The sequence below is a fragment of the Halichoerus grypus genome, chromosome 1, assembly GCF_964656455.1.
Source record: "Halichoerus grypus chromosome 1, mHalGry1.hap1.1, whole genome shotgun sequence".
Lineage (NCBI taxonomy): Eukaryota > Metazoa > Chordata > Mammalia > Carnivora > Phocidae > Halichoerus > Halichoerus grypus.
This window is the reverse complement of record NC_135712.1, coordinates 107,133,527-107,151,644: the sequence shown is the minus strand read 5'-3', so window position 1 is coordinate 107,151,644 and position 18,118 is coordinate 107,133,527. Positions and strand designations below refer to the sequence as shown.

The 18,118-nt window shown below is 37.6% G+C and overlaps 2 protein-coding genes and 1 long non-coding RNA gene across 9 annotated transcripts in view; 1 reads left to right on the top strand and 2 right to left on the bottom strand.

Moving 5' to 3' along the window:
- Positions 1-2,818, bottom strand: part of DHX36 (DEAH-box helicase 36) — a 49,953-nt gene extending 47,135 nt beyond the window's left edge. The window contains exon 1 of the mRNA XM_036091371.2: positions 2,476-2,818. Within this exon, the coding sequence (XP_035947264.1) occupies positions 2,476-2,736 (261 nt within the window). The 5' untranslated portion in view covers positions 2,737-2,818. The remainder of the gene's footprint in view (positions 1-2,475) is intronic.
- A 59-nt stretch (positions 2,819-2,877) lies between these two features.
- LOC118535137 (uncharacterized) overlaps positions 2,878-18,118 on the top strand; it is a 371,536-nt gene continuing 356,295 nt past the window's right edge. For 5 of the 7 annotated variants that reach the window (XR_004917058.2, XR_004917057.2, XR_004917055.2 and 2 more), the window contains exons 1-4: positions 2,878-3,024; positions 4,086-4,178; positions 5,462-5,569; positions 9,557-9,651. This is a non-coding gene — a long non-coding RNA (uncharacterized LOC118535137). The remainder of the gene's footprint in view (positions 3,025-4,085; positions 4,179-5,461; positions 5,570-9,556; positions 9,652-18,118) is intronic. The other 2 variants (XR_013446829.1, XR_013446822.1) reach the window with 1 other exon arrangement.
- Positions 15,185-18,118, bottom strand: part of GPR149 (G protein-coupled receptor 149) — a 64,880-nt gene continuing 61,946 nt past the window's right edge. The window contains exon 4 of the mRNA XM_036091375.2: positions 15,185-17,222. Coding sequence (XP_035947268.1) covers positions 16,650-17,222 — 573 coding nt within the window. The 3' untranslated portion in view covers positions 15,185-16,649. The remainder of the gene's footprint in view (positions 17,223-18,118) is intronic.

Genomic DNA, 18,118 nt, shown 5'->3' with positions numbered 1-18,118 from the left:
TGGAAAACCTAGAATCTTCTTAGTTTGAGTTAGGTGATAGCCCATATTCTCATTATAATACTTTAACACTGTATTCTATCCCTCTAACAGCCCCTAACACCACCATTTCTGTAAGGCAGTGATTATATTCTATTAACACAGTGCTTAAGGTAATGTCTCAATGTTTCAGATGCTCAATTAAAAAAAAAAAGAAAGTTGAAAGAAAAAGAGCACGTTGTTAGAATGCAATAACTTGGTAAACACAGGAATTACTTAAAAAGTAATTGAAAGCCAAGGAAATTGACTGGGAAGCAATCACATATGGCTGAAGGTGGTCCAAAAAAAAAAAAAAAAGGTAGGATAAACCAATCACTGAAAAATGGTCATATTTAGATTGAGAAAATGGAGATGAATTTCAGAGAGAATGGTATGAGACCTGTAAGACAAAACAAAAATAGAAGTATATTTACAAAAGCCATAATTACATCATATTGGGGACATGGGCTCAGTACACAGAAGGAAACCTGGTATACTGAAGCTATATTACCAAGATTTCCTGTAAAGCACGTTAGGATGCAACTGAAATGTATTCAACTCAGACAGAGGTGATCTGGCTTCCAATCCCAAATGTGAGCTAGAGAATGAGATGATCTAATTTTTGCTTTTGAAAGCACCATGAATGGTTCTACAAAGGATAGACTCAGTGGAAAGCAGGAGTGGAAGCTAGAAGATTCGTTAAGAGGCCAAGAACACTGAACAAAATGGTGGCTTGATCTGTGGGATAACTGCTGTGGAGACAAGTGGTTGGATTTGGGATATATTAAGAAGACAGAGCAGACAGATGTGCTGAAATGAAAGAAATATCAAAGATAAATCCAGTTTGGGCCTTGCAAGTGAGTAAATGGTAGTAACATTTACTAAAATAAAGTTTGGGGAGGGGGTAGAAATCCAGAGTTCCATTTACAATGATCCATCACACAACTAGCTTCAGATGGAAATAATAACGAACAATCTTTTCTGATTAAACTTTCCATCTGTTTACGTCTTATTTTCCCAACCATTATCATATTTCCCAACATCATATTTCTTCAGATCCCCATGGCAACATGCATAACACCTTGTAGGAAACAGAGGCTAAATAAAATTTAATGAAGAATAACTTTCTAGTTACTGTGTACATCCTTTTATAGCAATCAGCCTATTATTCTTACAATTTTAAGATGACTTAGATAAGCTACCCTTCATTTAAGAAAAAAGTTTGCTCAATGAACAATTTTGGGCTGACAAATATATATATATAAAATATACATATATTAAAAGAGAAGAATGTGGTAAGGTGTGAAGATAAATGGATAATGGCCAAAAAACACTTTGATGAAAATGACATGAATAAAAGAAAAATAAAGAAATAAAAATGATTTGGAGGGGCGCCTGGGTGGCTCAGTTGGTTAAGTGACTGCCTTCAGCTCAGGTCATGATCCTGGGGTCCTGGGATTGAGTCCCGCATCGGGCTCCCTGCTCAGCAGGGAGTCTGCTTCTCCCTCTGACCCTCCCCCTCTCATGCTCTCTCTCTCTCTCTCTCATTCTGTCTCAAATAAATAAAGTCTTTAAAAAAAAAAAAGATTTGTAAACAGAAGCCTAAATGAGGATTTAATTACATTCTGTATCTCATATGAAGGGTGCTTTTAAAGTTACTAAAAAGATGTCTCAGACTTACAGTAAGAAAACTTCTGTTTAAAAAAAAAAAGAAGATTAAAAAAATTAAAGTTCCCACTAAGGGAACTTTAATGTTTCCCTTACTACAGATCTCCAAGATTCAAATCAAACGGGCAATCATCAACCTGAAGAGCCTAAATCAAATCATCTTTTGAAATTTCTTCTATTTCTAGGATCCTAAGTTTCATTCTCAAAGAGGAGCTGCTAATCAACAGAACTCTCCCCAGCCCAACATAAAAACAAAACAAAACAAAACCAAAACCCTGGGTCTATGGTTATTTTAATACTAAAAATGAAAGCTAGACTATTCTTCTGAACGACCTACATTCAAAATAGTGCTTGACAGCTTTTATTCTGCGCAAACCTGTTATGAAGAAGGCCGCTGTTTTCTAGCTCTTCAGGCCAAGAACTTAAATAAAAGTGGCCATAATTTTTCTAATAGAAAGGGTAGCCAGGGATACTATGACACTGACACCCCAATAAAGTTAATTTCGGATAGGACCTGAACTTAACATCTGTTTTGTTCACAGTTCTCACGTCCTTAAAGCAAAATCTACATTCAGCTTGCATAAATCCTAACTGCTTCGGGTCAGATGAGCATGGCTAACGAAAAACGACAAAATATCCGCTACCGGAAGTTTTAGCAGAATACCTTTGCACACTTCACACAGCATATGCACCAGTTAAGAAAAAAAAGCAACGAAAAGGTTAGGGACGGCGGCGGAAGAGTTGGAAAAATGTTCTGTCTCATCCCTCCCCGCTATCGAGTCTCAGATTTACCTCCTGCCTCTCCGCTTCCTTGTTCTTCTGTCCCTGTTTCTTCGCATACCACAAGCCGATTTCGCGGCCTTTCAGGTGCCCGGGATGTCGGCCGCGGCCGCCTCGACCACCTCCTCCGCCACCGCCGCCGCCGCCGCCTCCGGAGCCTCGGTTCCCTCCATGGCCTCCTCCATGGCCCCCCCCATAGCTTCCTCCGTAGCCCCCGCCAGAGCTGCGGGGCCCGCCATCCCGGCCCCAGTTCTGATGGTAATCATAGCTCATTGTCCCAGCGGACTACAACTCGTGAAAACCTGCAACCGCTAGAAATGGCGCCCGGGCCCGGAAGCGGGTGCACGTCTCCTTCCGTTTTGCTTCCGGCGCCCAGCGCGAGAGGGAGGGCCGTTTGGGCGTCACAGCAGCTGCTTCCGGTGACGTCACGGGCGGACGACCTCGGTGGTCAGGAAGGTGGCTCAGATGAAGTCCTCTTTGATGTGCCCTGTTGTCTACCTTTGTACCTGTGGACGGAAAGTGAGCAAAGCCTCGCAGGTTTCCTTTACCTACGCCCAACATGTGAGGAAATGGGTTTTGGTTTTTACTTTCTTATTACCCGTAGTGAAATCCGAAGTTTGCTTCCAATTAGACCCTGGAGAGTAGACATCTATTGACACAATAAAAGAACCTGTGGATGGAGGCATTTTCTCCTAAAAGTCTCGAAAGAAATGAGTTCATCATTTTTTTTTTTTAGTAGCTACATCTTAAAAACAGCTTGACACCTGTTTCAAATAAGTATAAAACTGTCCCTGGCTCTCTTAAAGGATTGTTATTATTTATTGCCTTTATCCAACAGCATAACAAGGAGCATGGCTGCCAAAAATAAAAAAATGCTCTTAGGCAATTTAAATAAAAAGGCAATTGAATATTCATATGTTCATGTGAAGCCATTTATTGTTGATTAACCAGGCCACTTAGTGTCTAGCACAGCTGCTTTTGAATAAGTCAAGTGACTGGGCCACACAGGCCTGGATGTTCACCAGAGGACATCTGGTTCATTTACATATTTTAACTGATTTAAAGGTCCTGGGGTACTGAACAAGACAAGTGTGGCATCAGCTTTCATTTGCTTACAGTCTTGGAAAGGCAAAAGAAATGGCTGTGCAATGAGTTAAGAAAGGAAAATGTTGCATGCTCTGAAGGGGTCCAGACTACACCTCTGGCATAAAAGTTATTTTGAGCAGAGGCATTTAAGTTCCTGAAATATTTTAACTGCCTAAAAGCAGAGCCTCCCAAAAGAATTCAAAAGAACTCAGTTGTCATAAATCCCTTCCCCTGGGAGAGAAACTGACAAAATTGACTCTTATCACTGGAGACTAGAAATCAGTATCACACTTAAGCAGGAATTGTCACAAGACTATTATATATTCCATCTATTCTCATAAGAGCCCATTTTTCCTTCCTAGAAATTGTTTTCCCATGAGTCTGTTTTTCCTCCTCCCCTTCCCCTATTAAGATAGTATATAAGCCCCAAGTTCTAACCTTCTCCCTGAATCACATTTTTATGTGAAGTCCCACATGTATGTGATTAAATCTGTCTCTTCTCTTGCTAATCTGTCTTTTGTTGTTTTAATTTTTAGGCCCACAGGATAAACCTAAGAGAGTAGAGGAAAAGATTTTCTTTCCCAACAGCCATTAAATGTTACAGCAAAATAATTTAATTTTAGAGTCAGGTAAGTGCTTTTTAAAGAATGAGAGGTTAAGCAGTGACTTTTGAGATAAGTAGACTAGCCAGACTAATGGGGAGTCGAGAGATTGTTACAGGTGGAGGGAACAATATGTGTGAAGAGAGATGATAAAATGTTGGAGAGTGAGGGGTGCCTGGGTGGCTTAGTTGGTTAAGCATCTGCCTTTGGCTCAGGTCATGATCTCAGGATCCTGGGATCGAGTCCCATGTCGGGCTCCCTGCTCAGCGGGGAGTCTGCTTCTCCCTCTCCCTCTGCCTCCCCCTGCTCATGTTCTCTCTCTCACTCTTGCTCTCTCTCTCTCAAATAAATAAATAAAATCTTTAAAATATATATATTGGAGAGTGAGAAGAGTCTACCCTTAAACTTAAAGACTGTTAGAGAAGACCAAAGAGGTAGAAAGGAGCCTAATCATGGAGGACCTTATATGCCACATAGAGAACAACAGTAAACTTAAAGTAGGAGAGTGATTATTTTTGGCTGCTTTGAAAAGAAAGGAATGGAGGAGGCAAGAGTGGATATGGAGAGGGTAGTTAAAAGGCTATGGTTTAGGGGAGGCAAGATGGAATATGGAAAGGACTGGAATTAAGGGATATTAGGAGATAAAAAATGTCAGATTTGATGATTCACTGGATGTGGACAATTAGAGGAAAGGGTCAGATAACTCTTGAGTTTAAGATTTGAATAACTACCAAATAAAGAGATACCATATCCTGAGATGAAGAACACGGGATGAGGAGGATTTTTATTTTTTTTTTTGACTGAGGGAAGGGTTGAGTTAATGCATTTAAATAATACATGTGGAGTTTGAGGAGCCCATAAAACATACAAATTGAGATGTCTAGAAAGTGGTTGGTTACATCAGTTAAAAACACAGAGAGAGCAGACTGAGATACATTTTGGTAGTCCTTGGCAAATATGATTAAGACTATAGGAATGAATAGTTCCAATAAATGTATTGGAATTCATTGGGCATACCTGCTATGACAAGTATGTGAATTATTCAGTAGGTAAGATTGGGTAGGCATATTGGGGATGGTCAGGGCAAAATTTGAAGGAAATAGTGTGGATTGTTAGGTGAGAGAGTTTATGAACTGAATGGGTCTCCTCAAAATTTATATGTTGAAGACCTAACCCCCAGGGTAGCTGCATTTGGAGATGGGGCCTCTAAGGAAACAAATAAATGAGGTCATGAAGTTGGGGCTCTAATCTTATAGGATTAGTGTCCTTTTAAGAAAAGATACCAGAGAGCTCATTCTCTCTTTCCTCAGAGGAAAGGCCATGTGTGGACAAAGAAGCTGTCTACAAGCCAGGAAGGGTGCTTTCACCAGGAACCAAATCTGCCAGCACTTTGATCTTGGACTTCAGCCTCCAGAACTGTGAGAAATAAATTTCTGTTGTTTAAGTCAGAAAATACCATAAATATATGGCACTTATTTATTTATAAATAGTGTTTATTAAACCAATAAAGTGGTTTAATACCACTGAAACCTGTGGTGTTTTATTAAGGCAGCCTGAACATACTAATAGAGTAATAAGACTAATAGTAAGTGGAGAAGAAAACTAGCATTTATTTGTTGCCTAACATTTGCTAAGTATTGGGCTAGGCAGTTCACATTTGTGGTCAGCAGAATAATGACCCCCATAGATGTCCACATCCTAGTCCCTAGAACTGTGAATATGTTAAATTACATGGCCAAGGGAAATTAAGGTTGCTAATCAGCTGACCTTAAAAATGGGGAGATTTCCCTAGATTATCTGGATGAGCTCTATATAATTAAAAGCGTCCTTCAAAGTGGAAGAAAGAGGCAGAAGAGAATTTCATCGTGATGTGATTTGAGGACTCAGGCAACTGCTACTGGCTTTGAAGATGGAGGAAGGGGGTCTCAAGTTATGGAGTGCAGGCAACATCTAGTGCTGGACAAGGAAATGAATTTCCCCTTAGAGCTTCCAGAAAGGAACACACCCTACCTACCCCTAGATTTTAGCCTAGTGAGGACCCTTACCAAGCATCTATGCTACAGAATTGTAGGGTACTACATTTGTGTTAAAATTAAGACTCTTGAGTTTCTGGTAATTTGTTATGGCCCCAATAGAAAAGTAATATGATATTCCATATTTCGCATAATCCTTATGACAACCCCAGAGAGAGGTAGTGCTATCTCTATTTCCTGATAAATTCTATTATTTCTCTTCACCTCATGTTTGTTAATCCTAAGCAGAATCTTAGTTATCAATAACTAAACAATAAAATTACAAATTTTTCCTGACTTCTTTAGCATGAAGTAATATGATATTGCTTGAGGCTATTGCTTTAGGCAGACACTTTAGAACAGATGTCGCTGTAGTAAAAATCTGTGCAAAAGGAAGATTTTTAAGGAAAGACCACAAAGATATTAGTGGGAAGAAAAGTATCAGTTGGTACTTTGGGTTTTGTTTTGTTTTCCTGCTTTGCTTGAAATCAGCAAGAATTCTTAGGTTACCTAATGCCAGAAGACAAAAGGAGTGACTGGCCCATTATAATTGCCATTGTTACTCTTGCTGATTCTCTGCTTTGTCCTGTGCTCTGGGCAGGCTAAAAAGATGTCTTTCTTATATGTGCTCTCCACTGATCATGGGCTGCGCACAGAGTGCAAAACCATTGCTTTCAAACCCACAGCGTTTGGTATCTAGGCCCACAGGCATGGGTGTCCCAATCTGGCCACTTCTGAAATGCAGCAAGGGTGAGCTACAAAGACCACACCACTATGGGAAACGACCACAGTTTTCCCAGTGTTAAGGAATTTCTTCTTCTCCATTTTCTTTACCCCAACCCTGTGCAACAACTCTAACATAATTTTTCATGCATCTCATGTTCCTGAGGGACTGAGTGGGAATTTTTTTTAGTGTTCCTCTTGGAAAATGGAATCCTTAATGGACTCTTACCTCTTCTTGGTGGTGGGGAGAAGGCATGCTGATAAGAGTAATCCTAGATATATAGGGATCTGGCTGTTTTGGGGTAGGGTAGGGGACATGGAGAAAATGGCTCTTTTCAAATCAAGAAAAACACAGGAGAATTATTAAATAGCTCAATAGAGTATCTTGTCACATAAAATTTTGGAACTCAAATTGGGAAAATTTTAGTTACATTGAAAGAGAATTTGTGGAGAACATTTCCTGACTATAACAGTTATACTAAAATTATAAATTTACTTAAAATACAACTCAGGTGGACCAAGAAAATGTAGGGTTTAATCATTATCATCATTATTTATTACTGATCTAATGTCTAAATTCCCTTCTTGCTAGGCAACAATAGTGGAAACATCTTAAAATTGCTAGCTAATTTTCCTTATTTCAGGTAACTATGAAATTCTTCTATTAGGCTTTTTTCTCTCTTTCTTCCCCCCTCTCTTAATGGGAAGACTTAATAGCTGGGGGCTGGAATCATTTGGAGACCTCTTCATTGAAAGAGGTGGCCATCGATCCTGGATTTTGCCTGGAACTGTAGCTGGCTATGGGCTGGAACACTTACGTATAGCCTCTCCATTTAGTTTCTCCGTGTGGCCTAGTTTTAGCCTCCTCACAGTATGGCAGCCGGTTCCAAGAGCAATTGTCACAGAACAAGGTGGAAGTACCTGACATTTTTAGTAACTAGCCTCAGAAGTCACATAGCAACTAGTTACTAGTTGAGATGGTAATAGATGTCTACCCAGGTAAAGGCAGTTAGGCCTCACCACACTATGGGAGGGCAAATTATAAGAGGAGCATGTGGGATGGGAGATATTGAGTCCATCTTCAGAATATACAATCAGCTATAAGTGCTATCCTTTTCAAACCATGTGGCACCACCCTTTTGACAGTTTTACAGACTTGTCAGGTTGTAATCCAGACACATCTGCCGCTATCCATATGACAACTAGAAGTAGGAAAAAAGAATGATAATACTGTAATAAATACTGATATTTATTGAGTGCTTATTATATGTCAGGTACTATGAAGAGGCATATTTTTTTTCTCTATTTTATTACAGTTAGGGTAAGAAAGTCAAGGGATGGAAGGACTAAAAAGAATGAGACCTCCCCAAGGCAAGGATCCCACTGTCACTGATATATTTCATGAGAAATAATGTAGTCATATGAAAGTTAGAAAAAACTAAGTGTCTGCAGCATTATTTATTCCTCCTTGCTTTAAAAGCTTCCATTTTCAGTTACTGAAACCTCATTTATCTATTTATCAGAGACACTTTTGAAATACTAAATGAACATATTTTCAGTCCCCTCCCCTATAAGTCATGTTCCCCAGTAGACATTTCACAATTATAACTCCAGAGAGGGGAGAGTGTGAAGTCTGCCTTAAGAAAGATGATATGAAGGAATGAAAATCCCTGATACATAGGAAGTAAAAAAAGAAGGAAGTCTTACTATTGTAAGAGAATATGGGTGGGTGGTGGAAAGGAAGAAAAGATGTGTTTAAATTTTGACCTCCCTCCTTCATCTCAGCTTTCAACACATTTCCTGCTTACAGCTTTGAAAGCACACCATATTTTGAATTTTTTTTTAAATCTCTGGTTATAGTTTTTAGTATATCCAGTGTTTGTGCTAAAGAGAAAAATTAATTATTGAATCCCTGCATTCCCCTGGAATTCTGGGAGATTTGTCATTATCTCAAATTGATCTGTCCTCCTTTATGCCAATTTTGTCAGCTCCTATCACCAGTTTCCTTGCTTCTCTGACTTTTACGGAATCTTTTAGACAAGTCAGGATTTTGTCCTGGTCTTCATTCTAAAATTGATAAACACTGAGGTGTCTTGATCTTCTAAGAACATTAAACCTGTGTTCTACCTAGATCCATCAAGGGTATTCTTCTTAAATGAAGAAGAGAATCATATCTTCATCATAGTAGGGTTTCCATATAACACAGAGAAGTTGCAGATCCTTAACCTTTTTTTAGTATTTTAAAATTTTATAAATAATAGTATGACTAAAAGTTTTTACAGATAATCTTATCTGCCTGGGCTCTCCTCATCCCTAATCTTTCTAACATCCACTCAAGAATAACTGAGCTCTAGAGAGTGTAAGTGTAGGTCAAACAGTGGTAGAGTCAGAATCAGAATCAGAGGTTGAAACTAAGCCTTCTGATTCCTAGCCCAATGCTCTTTCCACTGTATAGCCAAGATAGTTACACACTTGAAAGGTTATAGATTGTGGATATGTCAGTTAGAGTCTCTATAGAAAATAGATAGCAATCTTAAAACAAAGTATTCAGAGAACATTTGTATATATACATGTTAAAGTATGTATACAAGTACAAAAGATCTTTTAAAGGGACTGTAAATGATTTCATTAAGCTGGAGTTAGTAGCAACAGAGATGTTACTATTTCTAGGCCCAAGGTGAATGAAGAAATGGAATGAGTACCAGCATCCTGAAAGAAAATGCCAGAGTCAGCTTTCTGTAAGAAGCAGTGACTGCTGAAAAAGGGTAAGATCCAGTCCAAGGTGATTTTTCAGGGAAAGAGGAATAGATATCCTGACCTCATTCCCTTCTTTGTCTCTGATCTCTTGCTGGAAGTCCGCATTGGCCAAACCCAGTGGGAAGCAGAGAGCATTTGCTTCTGTCTGTTTACATGGTTGGTGCAAGTCAATCACTTGGTGCAGAGAGTAGGATGGAGAAGAGTAGAGAAATTTGCAGGAGAAAAGTTAACATAACCAGTATCCAGAGCATACTTTAATGCTTTTAGTTGCAGTGAACTGTAAATATTTCAGTAAGAGGCAGAGATCAATCAGAGAATTTTCTGTCCCTTTATTCTCTACCAAATGCAGATATTATCTGTTTTCAGCCTCCTCTTTGAATTTAATTGTCCAAACATTCAGTAGCTCCAGAGGCACTGCTTTCTTTGTGATTTGGGGTATTTTACAGTTAGCAGTAGGAGTGGGGGTGTCCTCACCTTTAAGCTAAGTTTCTGAAGCCATGACATACTTGTCCTCCTTTTAGTACCTTCTTTCAGGATAGATCTTGATGATATCCAATCATAATTTTCTTATTTCACTCAAAATACTGAAAGAGAATTTTTTTAATTCTCTATTAACTTAATTTTTAATTAATTAATTAACTAATTCTCTAAGTTAAAGCAGATGCTATTAACTGTTATGCCAGAAAAACAATTGTAAATTGGGACTATCCCAGGCAAACCAGACATTTTGTCATCCTAACTATGAATTATTGTCACTGTCTGCTAATTCCATCTGTTTCTCATGAAAAGAAAAAAAAAGAAAAAAAAAATGGGTTCTAGGATCCATGTTAAAGATCTTCTCGTCTTGCATAACATAGTTTCCCTTGAAAACTACATAATCTCATAATTGGATTTTTCTCTGTCTAATGTAAGCAGACAATCTGGGAATTTAGGAAAAAAATATTATGAGTGAGTACTGAGAAAAAAATTTTTAATCAATGGATTTTCTTCTAAATAATGAAAATACAACATCTTAAGGCTTCTATTAAGCAAGTAGTTATGTATCTTTACTACTGTAACCAGGTGACCATGGATTTGTCCAAATCCTAATTTTTTTGACCCTCACATTTTAAAGCTTCTGGGAATTGTATTCCCGCCAAGTGGTGGAAACTAAAATTTGCTTCAGAGATATATTTTTTTTTCTGGAAAAATTACTCAGTGAGACTATGCTATTATGAAGGTAAAGATTTTCCTCTGTAATAAAGTGCTTCAGGATGATATGAACCCAGGAATCTAAATTTTTCTGCATAATATTGCAAAAGATTGTCATTGTGGTCATTTTGTATTGGGATTTTGACTGCCCAATGCCAGCAAGTTCCTGCTTATTCTTGAGAAGAACATGTGTTTTTGTATATGTGAGTGTTTGTGCATGTGTTCTTCATGCATTTTGAAGTTGAGATCCCAACACTGTAGGAAAGACATACAAATATGATTTTCTTTGTATTGTAACTGGAGAAGAGATCATATAAACAAATTGACCTAGGTTTGGAGCAGTATAGTCTGGTCTAGAGTCAAGGCCAAATAACTCAAACTTGGGAAGATGTACCATTCTTGGATTATGGTATGCAGTATCTCTGCATCTCATGACACCAGGGAGGGTGCACTATTTGCGTTCTATTATAGTATGGTGTATGATTGTCTAGTTGGGATCATAGCATGTGGCAGAGACTGGCTAGCTAGCTGTTCACCAAATTTAGGTGTCTTCTTCATGTGCACAGATAGATATATTTCACAATCTCTTTTGAAGTTAGGGATGGCTGTATACTGAGATGTCTCCAATGTAGCAGAAGCTGCAGTGGCTGAGGCGCTGTTCTTCCAGGCCATGCCTGGAGCAGTCCTTGCAGGATCCTCCATGCCCTTTCTCCTCCTGCCAGCTTAATACAGATGAGGGTAATGATCATAAAAAATGAAAAGGTGGAACTGCCAAATAGAAAGAGCCTAGACCCCTGAACCATATCTTGGAGGAGAAAGTCTCAACTGGTAGGGAACATTCATTTAACTGCTGCTGCTTTTCTTCAACTCTGTCTTCCAAATCTTTCACAAATGCCTCTCTCTGGCAGATGCTAAACCTGGAACTTGCTGGCAAGAGAGACTGGAAAATATAGTTTTCAGGCTTCTAGCCTCTGTGATATATGGAAGACATTAGAAGCATTGGGATTTTCCAAGGTATTAACAGAAAATAGATGCCAGAGGTAATTTTTTTCCTCAAGTTACAGGCTCCATAGAAAAACAATTAGGAAGTATGTAATTTATTTAGTTACCAAGGAAATCCTTCCTATTTATTGAGTCAGATATAATATATCACCATCTCCACTGCTATCACCCTAATCCTAGCAAATATCATCTCTAACTCAGGCTGCTAAAATCGCCTCCTGTTTCTTCTGTAATCATATTTGTACTTGCGTAGTCTTTTCCCCTTGATGACAACAGACAGTGGATTTTGTATTCAAACGTGTCATTCCTTTGCTCAGAACCTTCCAATCACTTCCCACCTCATTTAGAATAAGATTCAAAGTCCTACCTGGCCTGTAAGGCACTAATGATCTGTCTCCCTGCCCTTATCTGTCTTTATTTCCAATCACTTTTTCTCTTTCTCACTCATCTGCATTTACATTGACCTAATGGATGGTTTCACAAAATACAAAAGGCATACTCCCACTTCTGGGAACTTGATGTTCCCTTTGCTGGAACTATGATTTCCCTAGATACATAGTATGTTTTATCACTTTATTTGACTGATGAAATATTACCTTATCAGTGAAGCCTTTCCTAACTAAAGTGTTTGAAAAAGCACTCCTTCCGTCATTGTCCCATTATTTTCATTTTTTTCTTATCATTTTTATTACCTCTGGTACCTACTTTCTGTCAATTTATTTAGCATTACCTGAGATATATACATGTATACATGTATGGTATGTAAATGTATATTGTGGACCTTAACCCCATCCAAAAAGAGGCCTCTCCCCTTTGGGGGAGGTTGCCTCTAAGCCCCCAAAACATGTCGCTTTATAAGAGTCTGGGGCCGTAGATCAGCCAAATAGTAACAGTGTGATTTAGGGTAGGGGCTTGGTGTCATTCCTTATCAACTTGACTTCTTCAGGAGCTGGATATCAGTCATGTGAGCAGTGAACCTTGCTTACCCGTACTCCTACCATGATGGAGTCTCAACAAAGACTATGAACACCAAGATTCAAATGAGCTTTCCTTCTTGGCAATACTCCTTCTATGTTGTCTTACATTGATGTCTGGGAAAGTAATGCTGTCCATGACTCCATGGGGAGCAGACAACAGAGGCTCCACATTTAGACCTTGTCTGGATTCTGTTGTATGTGCTTCTCCTCTTGGCTGATTTTAATCTATATCCTTTACCTGTAATGCACTATAACTGTGACAATACAGCTTTCTGTAAGTCCTGTGGGTCCTTCTAGGGAATTATGGAAACTGATAGTGGTTTGGGAGATATCCTAAACTTGCAGTTGGTGTCAGAAGTGAGGGAAGTCTTGTGTAGACTGTGTTCTCTAAATTTGCAGTTTGCTCAAACTCATTTATGTGTGTGTATGTGTTTTGATTTTGTTCACAGTCATAATCCTAAGTACCTAGAATAATTTCTAGCATATAGTAGGCATTCATTAAATGTTATAATGAATAAATTAATGAAAGTAGCTGAATAGAATAAGAAACTAAGAGAAAATCTAATGAAATCCAATACTAAAGAACCATATTGAGAAAAGCTTCCAAGTAATGTATAACCAAATGATTTTTATTATATTCTGAATAATGCTGTGGTCTTCAAAATGGTTACCTCTGTCAGTCACAACTCTTTGGGATTATACATGTGTTTATATTAACTGGGAGTCATAGATATTATGTCTTTTCAGTTTGTAGGAGTCACCACCAGATGGTGATATTTTTATTAGATAATAAGTAATTTTTGTCTTCAGATTCATCAGTTTATAGAGAAATCAACTATATGAAATATAGTACTTACTACTAATAAAATATAACAGGGTAAGCTATTTAAATATAGCACAAGATTTCTATAAGGGTATTTCCTATACCAGAAACACATTTTTATAATCATAATCCATTTAAAGAGTAAATAAACTTTATATTGATGTCGCTTACTTACCCTTACTCTTTTTAAACAAGGATTGGGAGGAGCCATTCATGCTTAGTCATAGCCCCTATAGATTTTTCTTATAGCTTCAACTGCAGTTGGCTTGGCTGACAACGACGACACAAAACAACGCGGGGCTCGATCCCAGGACCCTGACCTGAGCCGAAGGCAGATGCTTAACCGACTGAGCCACCCAGGCGTCCCTAATACAGCAGAACTTTTAAGTGTATCCAGTGTATAGTTGATTCAATAGCCAAGAGAAACTAAATGGAAATATCCTAAGTTTTTTTGTTTTGTTTTGTTTTTTTATTTTTCCAGTTCTCCCAGCATAGGCCCAAGTCCAGTGAAAAGAAAATAGTACACAAGAGGGAAAAAGGAGTATTACTGTCTTCCAGTCCAGTTCTTGTGCTCTTTAAATCTTGATTTACATCATCTTCTCCTCTGCATTAAAGAGCTGTGCCAGTTATAAAGGATTTATTTCTATTGAAATCTTTATTATTTTCTTTAGTTTTATTATGTTTCTGTTTCTAATTTCCTTGCTGTCAAAGATTATACTTTAAAGCAACAAAATCACCTTTCTCTTTCATAAAATTATACATGTAAATTTAATATATCAAAGCTTACCTTTTACAAAGCATTGTTAGAATATTCAACTTTTGCTTTTATAACAGGCATTCAATGCCATTAATTTATAGTATTTGATTGATCAGGCCATTTGTCATTATGTTAAAATAGCCTTCCATTTTGGGGCACCTGGGTGGCTCAGTCTGTTAAGGAGCTGGCTCTTGGTTTCAGCTCAGGTCATGATCTTAGGGTCTTGGGATTGAGCCCAGTTTACAGCAGAGTATTGGGCTCTGCGCTCAGCGGGGAGTCTCCTTCAGGATTCTCTCTCTCCCTCTACCCGTCCCCCCGCTCTCTCTCTCTTTCTTAAATTAATAAATGAATCTTTTAAAGAAATAAAATAGCCCTCAATTTTAGGGATATATAAAAAGTCTTTTTAAATAAAATATATTTATAATGATAACATATTTGAATTTGAATTTATATGTTATGCATTATTTGAGGCTTGCTTTACAAACTTTACTAATGGCATTACCTTTGCTTCCCAAGCTTAGAAGAGGAGATATTGAGAGATTAAATGAGAGATAAAGTCCATTGAGATAATTACTTTGAAAATGAGTTCTTGATGGCAAAAAAAAAAAAAAGATCTGAAGATGAAACAATCTGAAAGCCCATATCAAGTAATTTAGAATTCTGATTCAGTATAATAAAATAGAAACCAAAATAAATCATTTAAAAAAATAATTCACTCAGTCTGTAAATAGTAAATAAGATATGTGAGTGAGGTGTGGCGGTGCACAAAGTCAAATACCACGTAAAATGTCAACTCAATAACTTTGGAAAATAAACATTTAAGTAATACATTTAATGTATGTTTAAAGAAAGATCAGAATAAAGCATTTTGAAGTAAAATCACTTTATAATTTTTGAAATATACATTACTGATACTCTGACAAGGTGATTCCTGCATTTTTGCAATGTAACACATTTTAAAATTAGTGTTGAAATGTATACCTTACACTCATTTAATAAAATATATTGAATTTGCTTGAGCTATACATGCCTATGACAAAAAAACTAATAAGCACCTAAAATTAGAACAATATTTTTACTAAAATTTTCTATACTTCAAGAATGCCTAAGAAAGCTTGCCAAGGGGCACCTGGGTGGCTCAGTCATTAAGCATCTGCCTTTGGCTCAGGTCATGATCCCAGGGTCCTGGGATCAAGTCCCGCACCGGGCTCCCTGCTCATCAGGGAGTCTGCTTCTCCCTCTCCCCCTCCCTCTGCTTGTGTTCCTACTCTCTCTCTCTCTCTGTCAAGTAAATAAATAAAATCTTAAAAAAAAAGAAAAAAAGTTTGCCAAATCTGCAGCTTTAGAAACATACTTTTATTTTTTTACTTAGTGGATTTTCCTCTGCTTTACCCAAAACTTTGTTATCTAATTGAACATACCTCACAGAACTTCATCTGGAAGTGCTTTTCCCCAATTTCCATTCAAATAAAACAATTCTAGAAATGATAATGTGTACATTTAAAACATTTCCAATAATGTTTGAGTTATGGATTACTAATTCACTTGTAACACAATATTTTGTTTCAAGGGAAGTCTTGACATAATGAAAAGATGAAAGGAGAATACTTACATTTAAGAGAGAAAGGAAGAAGAACATTTAGTAAGCAATTTGTACTTTACAGAAATGAAGGAAACAACTATTTACAGACTATGGGCATGCATGTTTCAAAGTCGGAAGCTAGCTAGTTTGCCATTTTACATGAAAATATATTTTCTAGACATGGATGTAAAGCTAAAGCAGTAACCGTAATAAGCTTGTCTTGCTAGGCACATGTAGGCAAGTCTCTTTAAATACAACTCAGAGTTTTTCTACATTTCTTCCATTCCGAAAATATCTTCTTCCCCTTAGGATAAAGGCCAGCATTATGTGTTGAAACATGAGATGTGAACAAAATATTCATTGAATTTATGAGGGTGACCAACAGGCAAAAACATTAGTAAATGAGGCTGATATTTAATCTAGAAAACAGCTTTAGGAATCAGATAAGAAACGAATCTTTTAATTACCACAGTGTGTGATCTACAGGTAATACATCAAAAGCACTTAAGTGTTTATGCTAGTTCCAGCTGCTTGCCCTAAAAACAGTTAACTACTAAATCTGTAATGCTTATGTAAACCAACAAGTAAGGAAATCAAATAGCCTCAGAACCAAATTGTTAGTTTAGCAGTTTGAACTTGCAGACCCATTCTTGCCTTATTAGACCAAATGATCACTAGTTACCCTTGCTTTCTTCCTCTCTTTTTCTATAAGCTTTGTTTAACAACTGGATTTCCTCCTGGTAGCCATCCTTTTCTTGATGCTGCCTTTTACTGTTCTGCCTGTGTGCTTCAACAGTGTCCGGAATGGAGATGTTGATATCACCATCGGGATTACTCGTGGGTAAAAAGAGAGAGTATGAGGCTGTTTCCCCTAAATCACAAGAAACAAATCTGTTTTCTTTCCGTGAGTAGCGTAGGGATGGAGATCTGACCTGTGTAGAGGACTGGCTGATGTTGCTAATGATTGACACAGTGTCCAAGGCTTCTTCATTATCACAAATTTCAAGAACTTCCAAGTGTATTTTCACACTGGTGTCCGCAAATGTAGAGGGAGAATCTTCTGAGTTCGGTTCATGGCCAACGCTTTTGGATCGATAGACTTCTATTTTCTTAGAGGCTGGGGTTATTTTTTGTCCTTCTGCACTTACCTCATAGGTAGAAAGAGATAGGGTTTTCCCCGTAGGTGCTTGGAGAGACACGGTCCCCTGGAATGCACACAAGGGAATGGAAAGGGCACCACCAGAACGCTGGGGACGAAAACAAAATTGTTATTATTGAAAACTAGTTTCTGAAATTAGGCATTTAGAAATTCACTTTACTCATCAATATGGTAGAGTTTTTTCTATTTCAGACCCATTTCCCTAGAAACCTTTATCAATGGGATTTAAATTCTGCCATCAAAGCACTATAGCTCAGTTTCTCCAGGTCAAATATAACATCTAAATGAGGACAATCAGGAACCTTTTTTTGAAGAAAGAGGACATATTCCCATAGTTTAAGGCAAATTTTGTGTACTGATGGGGGCAGCAGTAGATGCTTCCAAAGGCAGAATATGGGCATAAAATCGAATGCATATTTATAATCTGGAATTGCTTTTATAGTTTTGTTACATTAAAAAGTTTGCATAGGTTGAAAGAAATGCAGACTGTGTTATCAAAATGCACTTTTTAGTATGTCACAGAGAATGAATTGTGAAACTATGATTCAGATTAAGTATAAAGTATATTTCAGCTGTGAGGTTTGAGCATTCAGAAGAGGAACCAAATGTCGCCAGAACGGTGCTACACTGTGCTTACTTTTCCACGGAGAAATCACAGTCATTAAAGTAAATCCAATAATAGAGAACTCCCCCACATCTCTGCAAAAACTTTCTTGAAGGTTAGAACCTTTTATATTTTATTTAAAACTTCATATGTTAAGATTTTTTAAAATCTGTACTCGCCACTGATAAGCGCTTAAGAAATAAAGAAAACAGACTAAATCTTATTATAGCCTGTATTTTATATTACTGATTCATATCTTCATACTTCCAGTTGACTTGTTTTCTTTTTTGATTACATGTTAGTCTCAGAAGATACCAAACTTCTGGAGCAATGCTCTCAAAGCTAGGTCCCCAGACTAGTGTCATCAGCATTATTTGATA